Below are 21,310 nucleotides of genomic sequence, written 5' to 3'. Positions count from 1 at the left end.
TTCTGAGGTGGCACTGACGTCTTCAGAAATCCCTAAAGACAAACCTAGTCTCTGACACACTCTACCACGACAGGTCTTCCTAAACTGCTTAATGAGCTCTCCCCTGCAGCTCTCTCTCTAGCTGTTCCTTCCACTGTTATGATCTTCACAAAAGTAAAGGCTTTTAAGACAAGCCTTCTGGGAAAACACGGAACCTCAGTAGCCATGCACTGCCCCCCCACCCGAAGTCTTCCCATCTTGCTTCCTGATCCAGAAAACACATTGTCACTGTGACTCCAAAACAGACCACCAGGGAAGGACCTCAGGCTGTGGGTTCTGCCTTCAGTGGTCCCACCATCTGTCACAAGACACAGAGGTTCTTCTTCTCTGCACTTAGAAGAAAATATGCTCAAAGTTACATGTGAGGATGTGTAACCACCACCTAAGGTGATACAGCGAGGCAGAGTCAGAAGACCCGGTTTCAGTGCTCGCACTGCCCTCCCTCAAGGCGTGATCTGCACCAGCCTCTGGAGCCCGAGGCTACCGGGCCCTCTCTCCCACTCTCTGGGCTGCCTCACGCCCATGACCCTTCTCAGACCATGCCCCCTCCTGTCCTGCCTGCCCGCTGGTGAGCCCACCGAGCCTCCTAACCTCAGGCCCTTTAAGAAGTGTTTCCTGAGCCCCTCTGATGGTTCCAGAAGCATCTTCAGCTCATCCTTACCCACCCATTTCTCACTATTCACTCTCTAGGATTATGCTGCCTCCCCACTAATGAAGTATTGAGGGCAGGACAGTGTGGCGGCCTGCTTCTCCCCGTTTGTATAGCCTGTGCCGAGCGGATTTGCCATAAAGCTTAAGCTTCAAGACTCCTGCTCTACAAGGCCTCTTCTGAGGCCAAACGTAACACATAGGGCCCTAAGTGTTATGTTTGGTTTTTTTCTTTCTTTCTTTTTTTTTTTTAAGATCTATTTATTTATTTATTCATGAGAACACAGAGAGAGGGGCAGAGACCCAGGCAGAGGGAGAAGCAGGCTCCATGCAGGGAGCCCGACGTGGGACTCGATCCTAGGTCTCCAGGATCCCGCCCTGGGCCAAATGCAGCGCTAAACCGCTGAGCCACCGGGGCTGCCCGTTTGTTTTTTTCTAAATTTCCAATAGTAACATACTTTAAATGTGACAGTTTGATCTGTGGAGGTCAGGGTGGTCACTTTGGCCACCAGAGGAAAACAACATAGACTACTGGGAAATGAGCTTGTCATTAAGTGTTTACTCCAAGTGTTTTGGGTGAAATGTCATGGAAAAATATAATTATTTTCTATTCTATGCTGGAGTTAGGTGGGAGATGTTTTAACAGCCACTGAGTACGCTTTCTTTCCATGAGACTTCCCCTAGAACATATTCCCCTTGCCTGTTGGGTGGCACTAATGTGTCTGAAGGCATTTTCAGGACTTGGTGAAGAGGAGGCTGGAATATGAAAATATACGGAATTTCTCAGCTTTTAAAAATGTTGTCATTTCTCATTATACTCACTTTGATGTACTTTTGTTTTTATAATCTTATGTTCTTTTTCTGAAAAAGAACCCTTCAAATTGCATAAGCCCAGGCCTCATAAAACCTGGACCTGCCCCTGCCTGTTTCTCACCTAACTTGGCACATTTATCTGGTCAAGTGTAATAACGCACGCCCAAATGTACCCAGGCAGGTCATCTAACATCTCTCAGTTCACCTCCTCCAATAAATAGCAGTGTGTGCTTCTAATGAAAGAGCTAATGTGTAAAAACACTTTGCACAGCACTACAAGGTACCTCAAAACAGGTCAGGTAGTAACAGGTAGACTTCTTTCCAACGCCATGGAGTTGGAGTTCATCTCCTACTACGAGATAGGAGATACTAGTCAGGAATGCCCAGGAAGAGGGGGGAGTTCATGGGACATCATTCACAGATCATCTTAACTGAGTTAGGAATCTCTTCAGAAATCTTCAGCTGGACAAGATAATCTTTTAATTCCCTGCTATTTTCCCAGAACCTCCTTCCTGTTAAATTCTAATCCCTAGCTAGGAATTGTCTACCTCACAAAAACTTAATTTTTGCATTGCATAATTTGGGAGATTCTATGTGATGCCTCTATAATTAAGCCTCAAACTCGGGGGATGTGTTCCCCACAAATCTCCTAATTTTCTTTTGTTACAGTCCCCTCCTAACTGGACCTTTGCTCTGACTACAGTGCACCTGGAATAAAAAAAATAAAAAAAAATAAAAAAAAAACTGTCCCTATCCCAAAATAGGGGTGGTCGTATACCTGCTGGGAAAATCGTACAACAGCACAGAGATAAGAAAGCAATAAAATTGAAGAGTGTCCTGAAAACTGACCACTGCTTGAGTCAAACTAAATTAGAACCACATATTCATTTGACAAACACTAATTGAGCCCGGCACTGTCCTGGGCACTGCAAAATCAGGGGACATAAAAAATATTTTAAACCTCAGCTGCATTGAGGATCACAAGCTTAATAAAAGAGATAAAAACAAACAATAATACAACCTCCCCATAAACCCAAAATGGTAAGTTGGGTGTCCCATTTGGGCTGAAATCTGCACAATGAGTAAGAATTTAATTATACCAAGGGAGAGGAAACAAGAGTGTACCAAGGACAGGAAGCAGCATATACAAGGTCTGGCCAAATGAGTAAGCATGACACTCATGAGGCCCTGAGAACAGGAGGGCTGGAGTTTATGTGCAAGGGGTTTATACAATCGTAGATGTGACCAAGCGCCACCTTTAATTATCATTTTTTCAGCTGGGTCACCCATCTCCCCAATGACCACAACAGCCACAGTCTAGAATGTTGCTATCATGGGTCAGAGAACAAGCTCACTTTCCCTCAGTGGTTTTCTAGAAATTCAGTCAGCCAACATTTACTAAAAAGCTGTAATACACTGGACACCACACTAGGTTATTTCAATATAAGGAAAGTTAATAATCTGTGTCCACAGGACACCTAGTTGTGGTATAATAGAGAATGCCCTGGGCTGAAAGAGGATCTGGGGTTCAAATCCAAATTCTAACAATAATTCAGCTAGGTGGCCAGTCCTTGCTCACTTCTGAGCCTATCACAGCTCCTGGCCCAGATAAGTGAGTGCTGAGAAAGAAAAAACAGCCCCACTTCATTGAACCTCAGCTTTCCTTTCTGTAAAGGAAGGCTAATTCCTATGGTTTTGGTTTTTTGTTTTTATTTATTTTTTTTTTAGATTTAGTTACTTATTTATTCATGAGCGACACAGAGAGAGAGGCAGAGACACAGGCAGAGGGAGAAGCAGGCTCCACACATGGAGTCTGAGGAGGCACTTGATCCCAGGACCCCGGGATCATGACCTAAGCCAAAGGTAAATGCTCAACCACTAAGCCACCCAGGTGCCCCTAATTCCTAGGGATTTGTATATATTGAGAACTCTTTAAAAAGTATACAGTACCATGTCTGGCACATAACAGATTAAAAACCAAACATTTGTAATGTATTTCATTGGATCCGTGTGTCCATTTTGCCCCAAATTATTTCTCCTACTTAAATGTGAAAGTTATTATTCTGTAGTGGAATTTTCATATTTTATATTTTTTAAGGGGTCACTTGGCAGGATGAGCACTGGGTGTTATACGTTGGCAAATCAAACGCCAATTAAAAAATATATACAAAAATAAAAATATATATATATATATATATATATACAAAAATAAATAAATTTTTCTAAATTTTTTTAAAGCAGAAAGCTATTATTTTCCTTCAATTATCTTTACCTTTGGAAAGCCAAGCTTTTCAGGCCACAAGCTCTATCCATGGTACCAAGGGGTAATATATCCTGATTATCAAAATAACCAGGAAGCAAAAGCATCTTCCAAAATGGTAACCTAGGGCACTGGGTGGCTCAGTGGTGAGCGTCTGCCTTTGGCTCAGGTTGTGATCCAAGGGTCCCGGGATCGAGTCCCACATCAGGATCCCTGCATGGAGTCTGCTTCTCCCTCTGCCTGTGTCTCTGCCTCCTCTCTGTGTCTCTCTCATGAATATATAAAATCTTTAAAAAAAAAAAAAAAACACAGAAACAAAATGGTAACCTAACCCATAAAGTTCAAACAAGTCTTAGAAAACTTCCAAAAAGATACCAAATGTGTAGCTTTTCCACAGTCACAGCCTAGATACAATAAAGTATCCCATTCTTACCCGAGAGATATTTCTGGTTATGGAGCCAGCAGAGCTTGGGCAAAGGTCTGCTGTAGGAAAATAAAACCCACCAAGGTAGAGAGAGAACTTGTCTGATCAAACAGATAGGGGATAGGGATACAAAGCAAGGGATGAATCTGTAAGACATAATATTTGAGGGCAAGAATAAAACATTGACAAAGTCTAAGAAAATGGCAACTCTGAAGAGGTTACAGACAATAACTTGAAGATGAATTTGCATAATGGCTGAGGAGAGAAAACAGACAACCCTGACCATGAGCCCATCTATCTAGACAAATGGTCACCTACAAAGGATGAAGGAATGGAGGAATCAGGAAAACTCAGATGTCAAGTCACCATGCCTGGGAGAATGGTGATATGGGAATAGCATTGTGGAAGTTGGACAGGTGGTTGATTTGGAGAAGAACTGAAAGACTGTTTGAAATTTAACAGTTGGATTTGAAGTGAGCGCTAAGTGAATGGAAATACCAAGCAGGCCAGCTGGAAACAGAAGATGTGGCCTGGACACAGAGGTCAGGGAGGGGACCCTCATGTGGGAGTCTTTAAGGAGGTACTGTGGTTCCCACAACAGGGGAGATGAGCTGGCCTAGAAAGAAGAAAGGGGTGGGCCCTGGGAACACTCATATAAGCAGAGGGGAAGAAAACACAATAGCCAAGAAAGAACTCAGTAAGAAACAGCAGAATTCATGAACATCAAGAATCACATAGGGCAACTTCCAGACCTGGACTCCCCGCCAACTTGGCATTTCATTACCTCGCCTTCCAAAGCTTCACATGACCTGGTTTTGCTTACGTCCCTGACTGCTCTCCTCTCTTCCATGAACCAGCCGCCTGAGCCTTCTCCTGTCCCCTAAGTATGCAAAGTTCCTTATTACTTTAGGACCCTTTGTGCTTTCTGACCCTTCTATAACGCTATGGGGGATCCTTGCTCTCCCCCTATCTCATGACACACACCACTCTCTATAACATCACCACGTTGTGTTGCTCTAATGTACCACTAACTGAAGGGCTAATGTGTTTATTTGTTTACCTACTTACTGTCCACCTCTCCACTCTCAAGTAGGCCCTGGGAGAGCAGGTGTTAGAATCCTGTTTCCTGGGGATCCCTGGGTGGCTCAGCGATTCAGTGCCCGCCTTCAGTTCAGGGTGTGATCCTGGAGACCCGGGATCGAGTCCTGCATCAGGCTCCCTGCATGGAGCCTGCTTCTCCCTCTGCTTCTGTCCCTGCCTCTGTTTCTCTGTCTCTCATGAATAAATAAATACAATCTTTAAAAAAAGAAAAAAAGAATCCTGTTTCCCTCTTTGTTACATCCTTAGTGCCTAGAAGAGTGCACTGTCCTAAGTAGGGACTTACACAACTCTGATTAAGAAAGAGCAAAATCGGGCAGCCAAGGTGGCTCAGCAGTTTAGCACTGCCTTCAGCCCAGGGCGTGATCCTGGGGTTCCGGATCCCATGTCCGGCTCCCTGCATGGAGCCCGCTTCTCCCTCTGCCTGTCTCTCTCTCTCTCTCTCTCTCTGTGTGTCTCAAATAAATAAATAAATAAACAAATAAATAAATAAAATCTTAAAAAAAAAAAGAGCAAAATCAGTGACCTTCATGAGATCAGTTTTGAAAAATATGGCCAAAACCAGACTGTATCAAATGATGAAAAGGGAAAAGGGTCAGGAGTTAAAAACAGCCCCTCCAACCAAGCACATGTACATGCTGAGGGGCGAGAGGCAGGAGTGGCTGATGCCGCAGGACGGTTGTCGCATCCTCTGTAGCAGCTCCTACCTACAATGCGTTCGTGAAACATTTTAACTGGATCACGTCTTGCTTCTCCTGAGGATTCTCTGAGAGACAGCTCTGACCCCTATGAACCATGCCTAAAACTGTGAAAATGGTAAATGTATTTTTAAAATCCGAGAGAACAAAAATGTCGATTACTTTGCAGTCTGTGCTTAAAACTACAAGGCTGCTGTTGCCCAAAATGTGGGGGCGGCCACTGATACGTGGGCAGTGAGGCCATCAGACTTGACGACATGTGGTCCTCCCACAAAGAAATTCCTTCAAACTTGGGCAGCGGGCTGGATTCTTCCCGAAGTTTCCCGCAGTTGGACGTTTTACGTTTGGGCCTTTGTCTAAAGTCTGCATGCCCGTGGGGACAGAACAGCACCAGAACCGGCACCGTGCTGGAAGGCAAGGGCGCCCCGTAACGCCTAGGGCGGGACCAGGCGACAGTGTCCGCCACCGGCTCTGCTGACGCCGGGGAAGAGGCTGCCATCTGCTCGGCGCCCCCGCGGTGCCCGGGCTCCGGGGCGGCACTTGCGGCCGCCCGCCAGGCAGGTGAAGCGGTGGCCGCGGCCCGCCACCGGGGGCAGGACACGCCGGCACAGTGTGCCCCTCACGGAAAAGATGAGAAGTGGCACAAAGCTGAAGGCGGGACCACGAAGGACAAGGTCAAGCTGGCGAAACCAAGGGGCATCAAGGGGGGCCGACGTCACCTGGCTCAGCCGAAACACGACGGAAGATCCGGACAGTACATGGCAAGTCGCTGGGATGCACGTGTGGCTCTCATTAAGTCGGGACACTTAATTTGCTAATAAATGGCCATAGAGGCAACATGTGACCGAGAAGTTGTTTTCAGGCAAAAGCCGCTCCTGGCTCCTGGCTGTACTGGTGCCTGGAGGTCCCCTCAGGCACGCCCTCTCCCCCCAAGACCTAGTGGTTCTATTAATTTGAGCTGGAGAGCTCTTTGGAGCAAATGAAAAACAACAACTGCGCTCAGACTTTTTTTGGAGTAAATTAGTTTGGAGGATCAGGGCTTGTCCCGATTTAGTTACAGGCAAGATCCTCTAGCAAGACCAAAAACAAAAAAAAATTGAGAAAAGGGAGATGCTTTCATGGAAGGCCCAGGAAGTGACACCATTCTTCACCATAAAAGGTCAAGACAGGGACACCTGGGGGGCTCAGCAGTTGAACGTCTGCCTCTGGCTCAGGGAATGACCCCGGGTCCTGGGATTGAGTCCCATGTTGGGCTCCCTGCACGGAGCCTGCTTCTCCCTCTGCCTGGGTCTCTGCCTCTTCTCTGTGTCTCTCATAAATAAATAAAATACTTTTAAGAAAAAAAACTCAAATAAATAAATAAATAAATAAATAATAAATCTTTTTAAAAAAAAATCTCAAGAGAGACTGCAAGCTTGTAAAGAACTCAATGGCACCCTTGAGTAATAGCCAATGGGGCAATCAACTTGTGGTGGCAGGACATTTTGAGGGTGAGAAAAACCCAGGCTTATGGGGGTCTCTCCCAATTTCTGAACAACAAAATTTTATGACTTCTAATACATCATCCAAACTTCTCAATATCAAATCAGCTCAGTTAATGAGTCAAGCAAGTCACTCTCCCTGAGAACTTTAATTTCCTCATCTCAAAGTCAGGGTGACCAGGCAAAAGTCTCAGAGCTACTCTCCGCCCCCCAACACTGGGATAATCATGGAGAGAGGCCACAGGCAGCCATCGGGATGCAGAGCCACCAGCAGGGAAGGAGCAGCATCTGGAGGACAGGATTTCCTTCAACAGGAACCAGAAGCCAGAGGGAGTCTGCACGGGTCAGGAAGGAGGCGTCTGCCAGGTGAGCAGAGAACAAAGCCACCAAGTCCCGGCCTCCATAGGAAGCGGCCTCCCTAGGCTAGGAAACAGGTGGTGGGACCTGTCCTCGGGTCCTCCCCCCATAAGGCTGGGACCAGGAAGGGTGCACTCAGCCAAGGACTCAAGGAAGCTACTCCAAAGCCCAAAATATAAGTGCTTGCCTGGGGGAGGGTCAGCTCGGCTACCGAAGGAGCTAATCAGATCTCTAACCATCAGATTACACTTTCAATTAATATATACAATGAGCCCAGCAGCCACTAATATTCTTGGGACAAACACAGCAGGATGCTGTGAGCTTGAAGAGTAGCAAACATGAGATGCTCAGGGAATAGGGAAGCAGCTTAGATCCAGCTGGCAACGAGCTACTGAAGTGAACACTGCACTGCTAAACCATTAAACCATTAGCAGCCTCCAGAGAGAGAGGATGAGGCTCTTCCCAGCGACTTGCTACGATGAACACGCCTGAAGGGCGGAAGAGAGCAAGAGCCCACACGCAAAGGTTCACAGACACGCCCTCTGCAGATTTTAGAAACCTCTCCATGGAGTAGATCCTCGCATTAACCGGAATTCAGCAAATGTCAGAGATGAAGAACCACAGCAGAAAATTAAAGATCAAGACATTTTTTAGCATTTATAAAATATACAAAATTTAACACACTGCCTTTCTTTGCACAATGAAAATGAGAACACCCAATTTTTCATAACTAGTAGTTATCAAAGCTAAAAAAGACTAGATACTTAATATATCTGAAAGTTACTTAATGAAATGGTGCTACATCTCATTTGCAAAGCAACCCATTAAAATTTGAAATACACCCTTCATTCAGCAATTCAACTCCTGGGAATCTCTACTACAGAGACAAAAATATCAATATATAACGACATACAAAGATATCTAGTAAATAATTGTTCATGGTTGCCAAGAACCAAAATAAAGTGAATATCCATCCAGAGACAGTGCCCTGGTCCACACCCACTCATTAAAAAGAATGAGTTTGAGCTACAGCTGATGATTTAGAGGAGTTTCTACCAACTATTGCTTAGTTGGAAAAGATACAGAAGTCCAAATATGAGCCAGATTTTTAAAAACGATTTTATTAAAGCTGCGTCTAAGTTTATGCACAGGGCTGTAGAAGCACACAAAAATGTGTAAATATATACATTAAGTCTGGTTCTCAAACTGTAGCGTGCAACAGAACTACCTGAAAGCTGCTTTCCAATGCAGATTGCCAGGCCCCCAGAATATCCGATTCAGTAGGTCTGGGGTAAAGGCCTCAGAATTCTTTTTGCCAGTAAGTTCCAAAGGAATTCTAATGCTGCTGAGAGAAACGCATCCATTTTCAACAGCAGTTACCAGTGGAGAGAGAAAAGGGGTTATAAAATGGGGAGGAATTAATTAATAGAATCTGCCCAGGATCCTAACAGATTTTCTAGGATTCCTTTTATGGAATATTGTGTGTTTATTTGCAAAAAGTAATTTCTAATATTTTTGCTTTATTTTTTATGATGAGCAAGAGTTAAATAACTTTATTTAAAATGAAGCTATTTTTATTGAGGAAAAAAATCATTGCAATCAACAATTTCTCAAAGAAGAGTTCTTCTGCTTTACTCACAGCACGGAGCTGATTTTGGGAAGATTAGTGCTAATTACAACTTACATAAAAATAAAAATATGTGGAAAGAAGTTCCTAGCTTAACAAGTAGAACATGTATGTGTTTTAGGACATTTGTCAATCTACAGAAACTTTGAGAAAACCCAATTTTAAAAAGTAACCAAAAAACACCCAACAGCAAAAATATTACTTGGCTTGTGAATGCAAAATCTCTTTCTGTTTCAAAATTCAAATACCAAGTAAGCAAAATCTCTCCTCCTTTTAAACTCTGCTTGCATCATTTCCTATCTTTTTATGTACAAACTAGGAAACAAAGGGCCAAAAACAACAAACTAAAAAATAGAAATAACTTCATGACTTCCAATTTAGAACTTTTAAGCTCCCAAGTGATTACGGAGGTTTAAGAGAGAGAATAAACATGGAGATCAGTTATATTCACCATAATTGACACTCTTCCAGGCTTTCACACTTGTCATCACTTTCATCATCACAACTCTTTGCCAGCTTAACACTCATCCTCCTCTTAAAACCATGTTGTCTGTCACTCAATCTAAAAACAAAGCCGAGGGGCATCCAGGGGGCTCATTCGGTGAGCACCCCACTCTTGTTTCCAGCTCAGGTCATGATCCCAGGGTCCTGACGTCAGCCCCATGTTGGGATCCACACTCAGCCAGGAGTCCGCTTCAGGTTCTCTCTCTCCTTTTCCCTCTGCCCCTCCCTGCCCTTTGTACTCTTTCTCTAAAATACATAAACATACAAAATCCTTAAAAATAAATAAAAATAAAAAATGAAAATTAAGCCTAGACCTCAAACCAGATCACATGCATCTGTGCTTTTTTTTTTTTCTATCGTGAATAAACAGCCTGGCCTTCAATGTGGCTCCTTTGGTGCCCCTTGGAGCACAGACGCAGGAAGCTGCTCAGAGGCTGAAAAATGGATTCACAAGGCTCACATCCCTATGGTCTACAAATCGGTATTTCAGAATTCTTGGCTACCAGATGCCAACTCCTGCTTCTTCTCTAACCTTATATCACAGTGCAGGGTTTCTTTTCCTGCAATAACAACTCAATGGATCTCCATTGTTCACTTCAAAAATCAGAATGAGTCTGGCTGAGTTGAGGAATATCCCTGCATCTCCAACACTAAGATTGCCTCCTTAAACATTTGCCAAAGGAACTATAAAGTTCTACAGCACACCAGACAGAATCAGAGTCAGAAACAAATTCCTGACATGCAAAAAAATTTTAAGTTCTTTGTGCATACAGTAAAATACACAAGATTATGAAACTATTATGGGCATAAGAAACAGGCCAAGATTTGATAACCACATAGGGACTAAAAATAAACCAATGGAAACTAAAATTGTGCTGGCAAAACGGTAAACTAAATAATACAGAAAACTGAAGTAGAAAATAAAATAGGAAACTGAAGTAGAAAATATAAGGGTGCCTGGGTGGCTCAGTTGGTTAGGTGACGGCTCTTAATTTTGGCTCAGGTCACAATCTCAGGGTCTTGGGATCAAGCCCACCCTCACCACTTTTATTCAACATAGTACTGGAAGTCCTTGACACAGCAATCAGACAAGAAAAAGAAATAAAAGGCATCCAAATCAGTAAGAAGTAGAAACTTCCAGGATTTCCAGGTAGTAAGATACTATATATAGAATTCCCTAAAGAACCCCAAAAATCTCCAAGAATTGATAAATGAATGCTCTCTACTATTTTTAGTAAGGATTCTCTTTAGTGACCTAGAAGCAAAGACCTCTGACCCTTAAAAATGAATCCCCCCTCCCAAAAAAAGAATTCTTACATCAAAATGATTTATAATCAAAGGAACAACAACAACAAAATAATCACCTGAACAAGGTGGAGGGTGGATCAAAGCTGAGAATAATTTCCATCACATTTTCTTCCCATAATTATCACTCCATTTATGTGATCTAATTCTCCATGAGATAGATTTTATAATTTATATTTTTAAAGACCATCTTAATGAGATTTTTTCATTAGCATGCAATTATTATTTTATAATTTAAAGGTATCTCAGTATGTTATAGGCCCTTTAAAATTACTAGTTTTATTTGGGTTTTAGTTTAATTATACACTTGCCAGAGTCAATCTGTTTTTCTAAAATAAAAAATCGTAACAAATAGAATTGTTAGTATGTAAAAATAACAAAATAAAGAAATCCAATATATTGCAGTCAAGGGGCAACTGGCTGGTTTGGTCAGCAGAGCCTGTGACTCTTGATCTCAGGACCAGGAGTTCAAGCCCCATGTTGTGTACAGAGATTACTTAAGAATAGAAAATCTTTAATTATATATATACATACTGCAGTAAAATAAGAAAACACCTTATCTAAATAAATGCCTTAATAATGAATGCTTTAACATCAATAAAATTCAACACAAATATCAATAAAACTCTGAAAAAACATACTAAAATATCAAAAGTGCTCATACTGGTGACAGGATTAAACATGAGGTTCTAATTTTTCTTGATATTTCCAATTGTTATAACATATGTAAAACGTAAATACAAATTTTAAAAATTAAAGATTTGTAAACCAAATTTTATAAACTAGAAGCTAGAAGTAACTATTTATCAAACTTCTCCACACAAAAAAGCAGAGAGGAGGCCTGCCCCAAAATACAGCAATAAGTATTAGTATAGTTCTTATGTGTGCTGTTTATATGTTACTAATTTGGTGGAAATTAGTTTTAAGTCTTGTTTTCATTAAAGTATATCCCTTCTGGCCTCTTACTGCATGTGCCCAAGTGGTCAAATTGGCTGACATCAGTTTGTAATACTGACATAAAAGTTTAAGTGAGGGGAAAAAAATCAGTTATAATCAGATTTGTATATATATATAATTTTTACATATTTTTATATTTTTTATATTTATATATAGATTTAATATATATACAGACACATACGTATGCATGTTTTAAGAGTCATGTTAAACATAAACAATCTATTTCATCTAATCTAAGGTAATCACTTATATCAGTTATAATTTCTATTTTATATTCCACCAAAAAATTACTAATTATGGCAGGATTGAATTTTATTTTATACTAATTGCAAGAACTTCTAAATTTAGACAGATTTTATGTATCAGGCCACTGTTTCAATGTCTTCCATGTTACCGTGTATACAGAGTAAGTTAGCTTTTTAATGCCAAGTCTAGTAGAATCATTCTGAAAGCATCTAATTCACGTATCACCAGCAAGGCACACAGGTAGTCCTAAGTGACAACCACAGGACCACTGTGACCAAGGACACGCAGGCATAGATAGTAACTACAACACGGCACATAAGAGCATCTCAATTTCAGAGCTGGTAAAACGAGGGGGGCAAAAAGTCTGCACCTTAGAATAACAAAGACTTTAACACAGTATCTATAGGGGGTGAGATTATGAGTAATGGTTTCTTAACACCTTCCATATATTTCATCTTATTCCAGTTAGTATATACGGTCTAATAATTAGAAAAAATTTATTTTTGCTTTTGTTTGTCCTTTAAGCCCCTCCTCTCCGTAGGCTTTGTGTACTGACTCTTCCCTAATCTGATCGTAGTCTCATAGGTAGGAATCAAAATAGCTACACTAGTATGTTCATCAACTACAAGATTCTAGATCTTTTTTTTTTTTTTTTTTTTTTAATGATAGACATAGAGAGAGAGGCAGAGACACAGGAGGAGGGAGAAGCAGGCTCCATGCCGGGAGCCCAACGCAGGATTCAATCCCGGGACTCCAGGACTGCGCCCTGGGCCAAAGGGCTCCGCCAAGCCACCCAGGGATCCCCAAGATTCTATATATTGATTAGGTTTGTGGGATTTGTTTTGAGGCAGGAGAGCAGGGCAGAGAAAGTAGAGCTTAAGAGGAGGAGGATACCAAAAAAAAAAAAAAAAAAGAAAGAAAGAAAAAAGAAAGCCAGAGAACCAGGAGCTATTTACAGTTGAGCCTTGGACCAGTCTTCGTCTGTAATTACGGATGAGCCGAGCCCAAATGTCTACTTTATGACCTGCAAATCGCAACCTAGAGAGTACTACGGACCGCTGGGCAACCTAGGAGCCACCTCTCTCATTATTCTGACATCCGTTCATCCTATCATGTACTTTTCTGCAGAGAATAGAATGGAGTTTGTATAAGGGAAGAGGACAGGTAGGGGAAGGAGGAGGGAAGGTGGGCTACCTGGGTAGTGAGTGAGATGTGGTACGGGGAAATGAATAAATAGATTTTAATCGAAGATTCTGATTTTCTTCTAGTTCCTCCATTACATTAAGGATTAACTTAAATGGAATTCATACTCTTAGCCTAGATGCAGTTCTGGGCCTGAACACCATGAGGGGATTCAAAGGTCACCCGAAACCAAAGTGCCCACGTACCCATCCGTGCCCACCCCCCCCCCACCAACTCAGATTCCAAGGAAAGAAGTTTTGACTGAACTAAGGAGGGAGGGTGAAGACATCTGCCATCTTCTACGTGAAGACACCATCCATTCACTTCCCTGTTGTGCCCAGTAATTGTTCTCAAGAATGGAATCCTTCCTCCCTCAACGCAGAAGGCATGCCTGACCGGGCATGTCCCTGGGCACCGCTGTCCCCTCAATCTCCACCTAATCTATGGATGCCCCAGTGCCTTGCTCTTCAAATTCCTATTTTATTTTAGCTGCCACAGCTGCCACTAAACCTTACCCCCCCAAAAAAAGACACACAGAGAAAATATTCCTGAATATTCAGGAGAGCATAATATACAATGTTCAAAAGTCATTCACATGAATGAAATGGGTATTGCTCAATCCAGAAGTTATACAGTTTAAACGAAGTTACTCAGGGAAATATTATTAAAACCCAGATTTTAGAACTGAGAATCAATCAGTTTTAAAAGGGTCCGCGTGAACACCTGAACAAGACAGTAACGCTCTATGGGGGTTTTTTTGTGAAAAGCCTCAACAACAATGGTGAGCCCAACATTTGTCCTCGCTTCAGTCCCACAGGTGTGTACAAAAGGGCACTCAGACCTGCCGTCCAATGCGCAGGCACTTACATAAAGAGGTACTTCGCTGCAGCTCAACTCCATGGCTCCTGCATCTGCAAGAAGATAACGAATGAGAATTGTTATTACGGGAGGCACCATAACCCACTAGCCCAACCGTGTCCTGCCCTGCAGTTGTCACCAACAGGAGGAAAAGCAACAGTGAGCAAAACTGCAGGCCCCAAATTATCAACTATGGGAAAGAGATCCTATCTGCACAAAACACACCCCGCTTTCTTCTTTCACCCATAAGGGAACCTTTCAAACCCCAGACATCATCCTACTGACTGCTCTCAAAAGAGAAGTATTTTGAAAAGCCAAGAAAGTCACCATAAACATGGTCAAAGTTTTGCTGTAGTGAACTCCTTGAGTAACAGGCTACTCTGAGGTCAGAATCCTCCTTGGTCCAAATGAGGCAGGAGACCTCAGGGACAAGGTAGGTCTTTCATCCAGAAGGCCAAAGATTTCAGTCACAGGGTCACAGGGGGCTCACTACTCTCTCCACCAGTTGCAGGCATCCCATCTCCCTCGGGGTACACCTGCTCCGTTAGGGCCCCACCCAGACGCCGGCTTGAAGCTCAAAGAGCTAGCACCACTCCAGAAGGGGCTCACCGAACACCTCCAGCGGGCCAACCGTTACGCAAAGATGATCGCCACGGGGTCCAGCCCTCAAAAACCTTTGCTCAACAAGAAAGACCTAAAGGCAAAGTGAAGAGTAGCTGCTTGAGAATTCTGAACGGGTACGACAGGGAGACCCCACCAGCATCCGAGCTCTGCCTCTGGTTCCCAGGCCGCACTCCAGCTGCAGCATCCAGGGGACATCTGCTAGGGCCGCAGGCGTATAGCAACCCAAACTGTGACATTTAGTACAGTAATATCCAAAGTATGCACTAGGCAAGAAGGAAAATCGGGGCACCCGAGTGACTCAGCAGTTGAGTGCCTGTCTTCAGCCCAGGGCATGACCCCAGGGTCCCGGGATCGAGTCCCACATCGGGCTCCCTGCATGGAGCCTGCTGCTCCCTCTGCCTGTGTCTCTGCCTCTCTCTCTCTCTCATGAATAAATAAAATTTTTTAAAAAAGGAAAATACTCAAAATACTTTTATTTTTTAATAAAAACCTTTAACTTCAGTTTTATTAATACTTCATACACATGCTGCCACGGTGCCCTCCTAGGTCATGAGTTATATTCCCTAAGTCAAGCTCAGAGAAGACGGAAGGTCTGACAAGCTCATTTTCAACACACTGTGCCCTTTGGCAGTTGATGTAGACCGACTTAAGTGACTTTTTATATTATAATCAATTCTTAATAAAAATTAACCTAATAGGGATCCCTGCGTGGCTCAGCGGTTTTGCGCCTGCCTTTGGCCCAGAGGGCGATCCTGGGGTCCCGAGATCGGGTCCTGCATCGGGCTCCCGGCATGGAGCCTGCTTCTCCCTCTGCCTGTGTCTCTGCCTCTCTCTATGTCTATCATTCATAAATAAATAAATAAATAAATAAATAAATAAATAAATAAATAAATAAACTAACTAACTAACTAACTAACTAACCTCATAAACTGCATGAATGGCTTAAGGATTCTAGGAAGCAAACTTCAAATTAAACCTAATGCTAATAAGAACGTGACAAATGAGACTCATTCCTAAATATGAATTTTTCATCAGAAAGGGAGACAGAACATAAAGACTCCTAACTCTGGGAAACGAACTAGGGGTGGTAGAAGGGGAGGAAGGCGGGGGGTGGGGGTGAGTGGGTGACAGGCACTGAGGGGGATACTTGATGGGATGAGCACTGGGTGTTATTCTGTACATTGGTAAATTGAACACCAATAAAAATTATTTTATTAAAAAAATAAAATAAATATGAATTTTTCATCAACCCCGCTACAAAATAAAAATGACTAAGATCAACAAATCGATAGCCCTCCCAAAAAATCAGCTATCAACTAGGTATTTAAAATATGAAAGTATACCCAATAGCATATAATACCATGACCCCGTACCCTAAATTTACACCATACTTCAAGGTATCAGCAATTTTTTTTATCTATGTTTACAATCATGCCATGCAAAATTTCAAGGCTTTAAAAAATTTTCACTAAACTTGATAAAATTAGATCTTTTTCAAATTTCTACTTATCAGCAAAGGAAGTGTATCCTACAGTAAATGGTTTTATTTCTATTTATTTTTTTAAGATTTATTTATTTATTTATTTATTTATTCATGACAGAGAGAGCAAAAGAGAGAGAGAGAGGCAGAGACACAGGCAGAGGGAGAAGCAGGCTCCATGCTGGAAGCCCGACACGGGACTTGATCCCAGGACTCCAGGATCATGCCCTGGGCCAAAGGCAGGCACCAAACTGCTGAGCCACCACCCAGGGATCCCCCAGTAAATGTGGTTTTAAAAGAAATGAAATAACATAGAAAATAATAAAACTAAAATGCATTCCTTATGAGCAAAACTTTGAACACTACCAAATATTCTAATAAATAAATCCTAGAGCACCACCAAGCTGTGTGACACGTTTGGCACACACTCATAAAAATACAGATGTTTTCCCTTACTCAGCTTTTTACGTTTTATCTGATGATACATCTAAAAGAAACTACTTTTGATGAGAATATGGAGTTAATCTGAAGACCGAATTAACTCCTTTAATAAAAACTAATGTTCTCGGGGCACTTGGGTGGCTCAGGTGGCTAAGCACCTACTCTCAGTTCAGGTCATGACCCCAGGGTCCTGGGATTGAGCCCCACATTGCGGGCTATCCCTGGCCCTCTCTTGTGCACCATTCTCTCAAAAAAGAAAAAGAAAAAGAGAAAAAGAAAAAAAGAAAAAGAAAAAGAAAAAGAAAGAAAAAGAAGGAAGGAGAGAAAGAAAGAAAGAAAGAAAGAAAGAAAGAAAGAAAGAAAGGAAAGAAAGAAAGAAAGAAAGAAAGAAAGAAAGAAAGAAAGAAAGAAAGAAAGAAAGGAAGAAAGGAAGAAAGGAAGAAAGGAAGAAAGGAAGAAAGGAAGAAAGGAAGAAAGGAAGAAAGGAAGAAAGGAAGAAAGGAGAAAGGGAAGGAAGGAAGGAAGGAAGGAAGGAAGGAAGGAAGGAAGGAAGGAAGGAAGGAAGGAAATGTTTTGTGGGAAAAGCATTCAACTACAACCACTGGGAGGGGAGCTGCTTGCATAATAAGCTTAAAAAACACCTTGAGTAACATTCATTCACTATGAACTTGAAAATGAAAGTCCCCAGAACATCAATCACGGTGGTTAATATTACAGCAATAAGAATTTCAGTTGAATAGAGCCCATTACATCTTCAGATTAAAAAAAAAATTTTTCAAACATGGCCCAATCTTTCCAGTTTCTGCCATGAGCTAGGAAAGGATCACAAAAATCCATACACCGCGTGGAGGTGTATCGGTTATACTGCGGCAAAGTACTTTAAGGAGCTGTCAAGCTTAAACACATACTACGTGGTTTTCTCTTTCCAAAATAGCAGGTTCCGGCTTTTCTAAGAAAAGTAGCTATTTATGACATGTCCTTAAAAACATTCATTTTTTTCCAAATAAATAGCCTGTTCCCTCAAGAAAGGGGTGATATTTTAGTAAGTGAAAAATATCTCAAAGGAAATTTAGGTTAGGGATAGGATAGGCTATCATAACATTTTGAAAAAGAATTATTAGTACACGTTACCACTGCTTTGTGACTTTGCTGCTATAATTAAAGCTTTGCAACCTAATAAGCCCTCGCATCTGTGGGCTTTAAATTCTGGGAAAATAAAAAAGCTTCCAAATCTACATAAATCTTTCAAAACAAATGTTTCACGGGTTTTCTATTTTAAAAACGTGGCAAGTTCTAAGTTCTAAGAGGACTGACTGGGATCAGGGAAGAGGAGAGTTTGCCGTTGCTTTTAAACATTAGTGAACCTGCCGGGATCCCTGGGTGGCGCAGCGGTTTAGCGCCTGCCTTTGGCCCAGGGCGCGATCCTGGAGACCCGGGATCGAATCCCACGTCGGGTTCCCGGTGCATGGAGCCTGCTTCTCCCTCTGCCTGTGTCTCTGCCTCTCTCTCTCTCTGTGTGTGACTATCATAAATAAATAAAAATTAAAAAAATAAAAAAATAAAAATAAACATTAGTGAACCTGTGTAATTAGTGGGTGAAATTAAAACACAAATCCCGGGGATCCCTGGGTGGCTCAGCGGTTTAGCTCCTGCCTTCAGCCTGGGGCGTGACCCCAGGGTCCCGGGATCGAGTCCCGCGTCGACTGCTTCTCCCTCTGCCTGGGTCTCTGCCTCTCTCTCTCTCTCTCTCTCTCTCGTGAATAAATAAATAAAATCTTAAAAAAAAATAAAAATAAAACACAGATCCCCTAATTTTTAAGCACAGCTAGCGCTGTGTGTCTATTAGAATGTATGTCTCCCGAGGAGGTTATCCTAACCGGCTGTGACACCCACGGAATCCAACCGCAAAGTAAGAGCGCTTTGAACCAGGCCTTCAGACCGAGGGTCTGTTACTAAACCAACAAAACGATGATCCATGTGTCTTACGACTTTTGCTGACATGTATTACGTATTAATGCTTTTAGTGACACCAAAAAGGGTTATTAATGTAATTTAATCTTCATTGGGGGTAGGTTTTAGAAAATATACTGTTGTGGGGCGCCTGGGGGACTCAGTGGCTGAGCATCTGCCCTCGGCCTAGGCCGTGACCCTGGGGTCCCGGGATCGAGACCCGCATCGGGGTCCCTGCTTCTCCCTCTGCCTGGGTCTCTGCCTCTCTGGGTCTCTCATGAATAAAAATCTTTTAAAAAAAGAAAATGTACTGTCGCCATAGTACACTTTATAAATAAATACGTTACGGACACACGTGGGTTTTTGCTTGTCTGTTTTACTTAGGGTACCACATGCTGCAGATCTGCTCCTACCCAGGAAGGCCTGCTCCGCACATAGGCTGTGGGCTCTTCCCCCGTGGTCCCCGGGCAGCCTGCATAGACCTGGGAAGGCCGAGGCGCCGGGGCTGGAGTCGAGGGCCAGCCAGTGCCGAGGGCCTGAGGCGGGGGCGCATCGCGCGGGCCACGGGGGTCCGGTCCCCGGCCTGCTCAGCCACTGCGACGCCAAGGACATGGGTGTGCGCGTCCGACCTGCACTCTCCTCCGGCCTCGGCCAGCAAGGGCCCGACGCCGTCCTCCCGAGCACCTCGCACCTCCAAGAACTGGTCCGGCAGCCCCGCCGCCTCTGCCCTTTGCCGCTGCTCAGTACAGAAACTTAACGACCATTTGGAACACCAACTGTTTTGTTTTTTTCAAAGAAACTACTTTTTACTAAAAAAAAAAAAAAATTAAAAACAAAAAACTAGAGTCCCCACAATTCCCAGTCATGGTCCCAAACCTTCTGCGAACCCCTATGAGAATTTCCTAGTTGAGTCAGAGAGAGAACAGACAGGGGACAAACGTCTTAGACCCTCGGGAGCAGCAGGTCTAAACCACGCCATGCCTCCCCTCACGTCAAGTTTAATGACAAAATCAGCTTCTATCTGCTACGCAAGCAACTGCCCACGTCCTACACACACCAGCGCTCACCACGCAAATGCTGCGCTCCCCGTTCCATTTCCTAATGCCTGAGTTCTCCATCTGCAATTCAAAAAATTCTCAGACTCAAGTAGGTTGGGTTTTTTCATCTTTATTTTTCAAAAAGGTTTCCTGAAAAATCTAAAGCCAAAGTATTTCCACTCTTTCCACCAGACACCAGAATGATTCGAGGTCTTTGTACACAGCCACAATTTTTAAGTTTCCTTCCAAAACTGGGGGCGGGGGGGGAGTCTTACAAAAACAACACCACCAACAACAACCATGAGATACAAAATCTTCAGGATTTCACACATACTAGAGAGAATACCTAATTTTCCTGTATCTTCATTTGCTGGTCACTTCTAATAAAAATTAGACCATTCAACAAGTGAATATTCAAAATTAAAAATAAAAGAACATATAAACTCAAGTTACACAGAAAGCAATCATTTTTGACTTTACATAATTCTAGGTTTCTAAGACTGATTCCATATAAAACCCATGACTTCAATTTTGTCCTGGAACATGCCAGAAATCTTTGGCTTGTATGCGTCTTACGAGATCTAACAATAAATAATGGTCAAACGTTCGTTAATACTGTTAGGAACTACATTTGGAAGGCAAATGACGTGGTTAGGTGCTGTGCTCCTTGTTTGACAAACATCTCAGGAAGTCCTCCCAGCAGACTTTTTTTTTTAATCTTATTTTTTTATATAAATTTATTTTTTATTGGTGTTCAATTTGCCAACATATACCATAACACCCAGTGCTCATCCCATCCAGTGCCCCCGTCAGTGCCCTCCACCCAGTCACCCCCACCCCCCGCCCACCTCCCCTTCCCCCACCCCTAGTTCGTTTCCCAGAGTTAGGAGTCTCTCATGTTCTGTCTCCTCCCAGCAGCCTTGAGGGGGACGTGGAGGAAGTCTTACTCGCCTGAATCTTCATTCACAAATTGCTACGGTTACAAGGTTAGTCTGAAGCAAAAGTCACCTAAACCCAAGAATAATTCTCACATCACCTGACCCCCTGGAATATGAGGACAACTGCCTCCCACATCAGTTCTTCGCCTCATCCACCCCAACTTAATATTACCATCGATTTTCCAGCCGACCCCCTTGTACTTTAGATGTTTTATAGTTGTTTGTCTTGGTCTCGACGTGGTTACAGGATGTTATAAATAATACAGATCAACCTAAGATAAAATCAGAAATCTCTTTTTTTTTTTTTTTTTAAATGAAACAAGGTCAAATACAATTGAGAATA

At 42.7% G+C, this 21,310-nt stretch overlaps 1 protein-coding gene across 16 annotated transcripts in view; it reads right to left on the bottom strand.

Moving 5' to 3' along the window:
• ARHGEF28 (Rho guanine nucleotide exchange factor 28) overlaps positions 1-21,310 on the bottom strand; it is a 288,373-nt gene that overhangs the window by 220,993 nt on the left and 46,070 nt on the right. For 14 of the 16 annotated variants that reach the window (XR_012031376.1, XR_012031375.1, XM_072826802.1 and 11 more), the window contains exon 2: positions 14,507-14,550. Coding sequence is in view for 12 of the 16 variants with exons in the window: in XM_072826802.1 (XP_072682903.1) it covers positions 14,507-14,539 (33 nt within the window). In the remaining 4 variants the exon portion in view is untranslated. Of the gene's footprint in view, positions 1-14,480; positions 14,551-15,106; positions 15,192-21,310 lie in introns of all 16 variants that reach the window. The other 2 variants (XM_072826799.1, XM_072826801.1) reach the window with 2 other exon arrangements.

Source organism: Canis lupus, chromosome 5 (assembly GCF_048164855.1).
Source record: "Canis lupus baileyi chromosome 5, mCanLup2.hap1, whole genome shotgun sequence".
NCBI lineage: Eukaryota > Metazoa > Chordata > Mammalia > Carnivora > Canidae > Canis > Canis lupus.
Note: the sequence above shows the minus strand (reverse complement) of the source record. Positions and strands in the feature narration are given on the sequence as shown.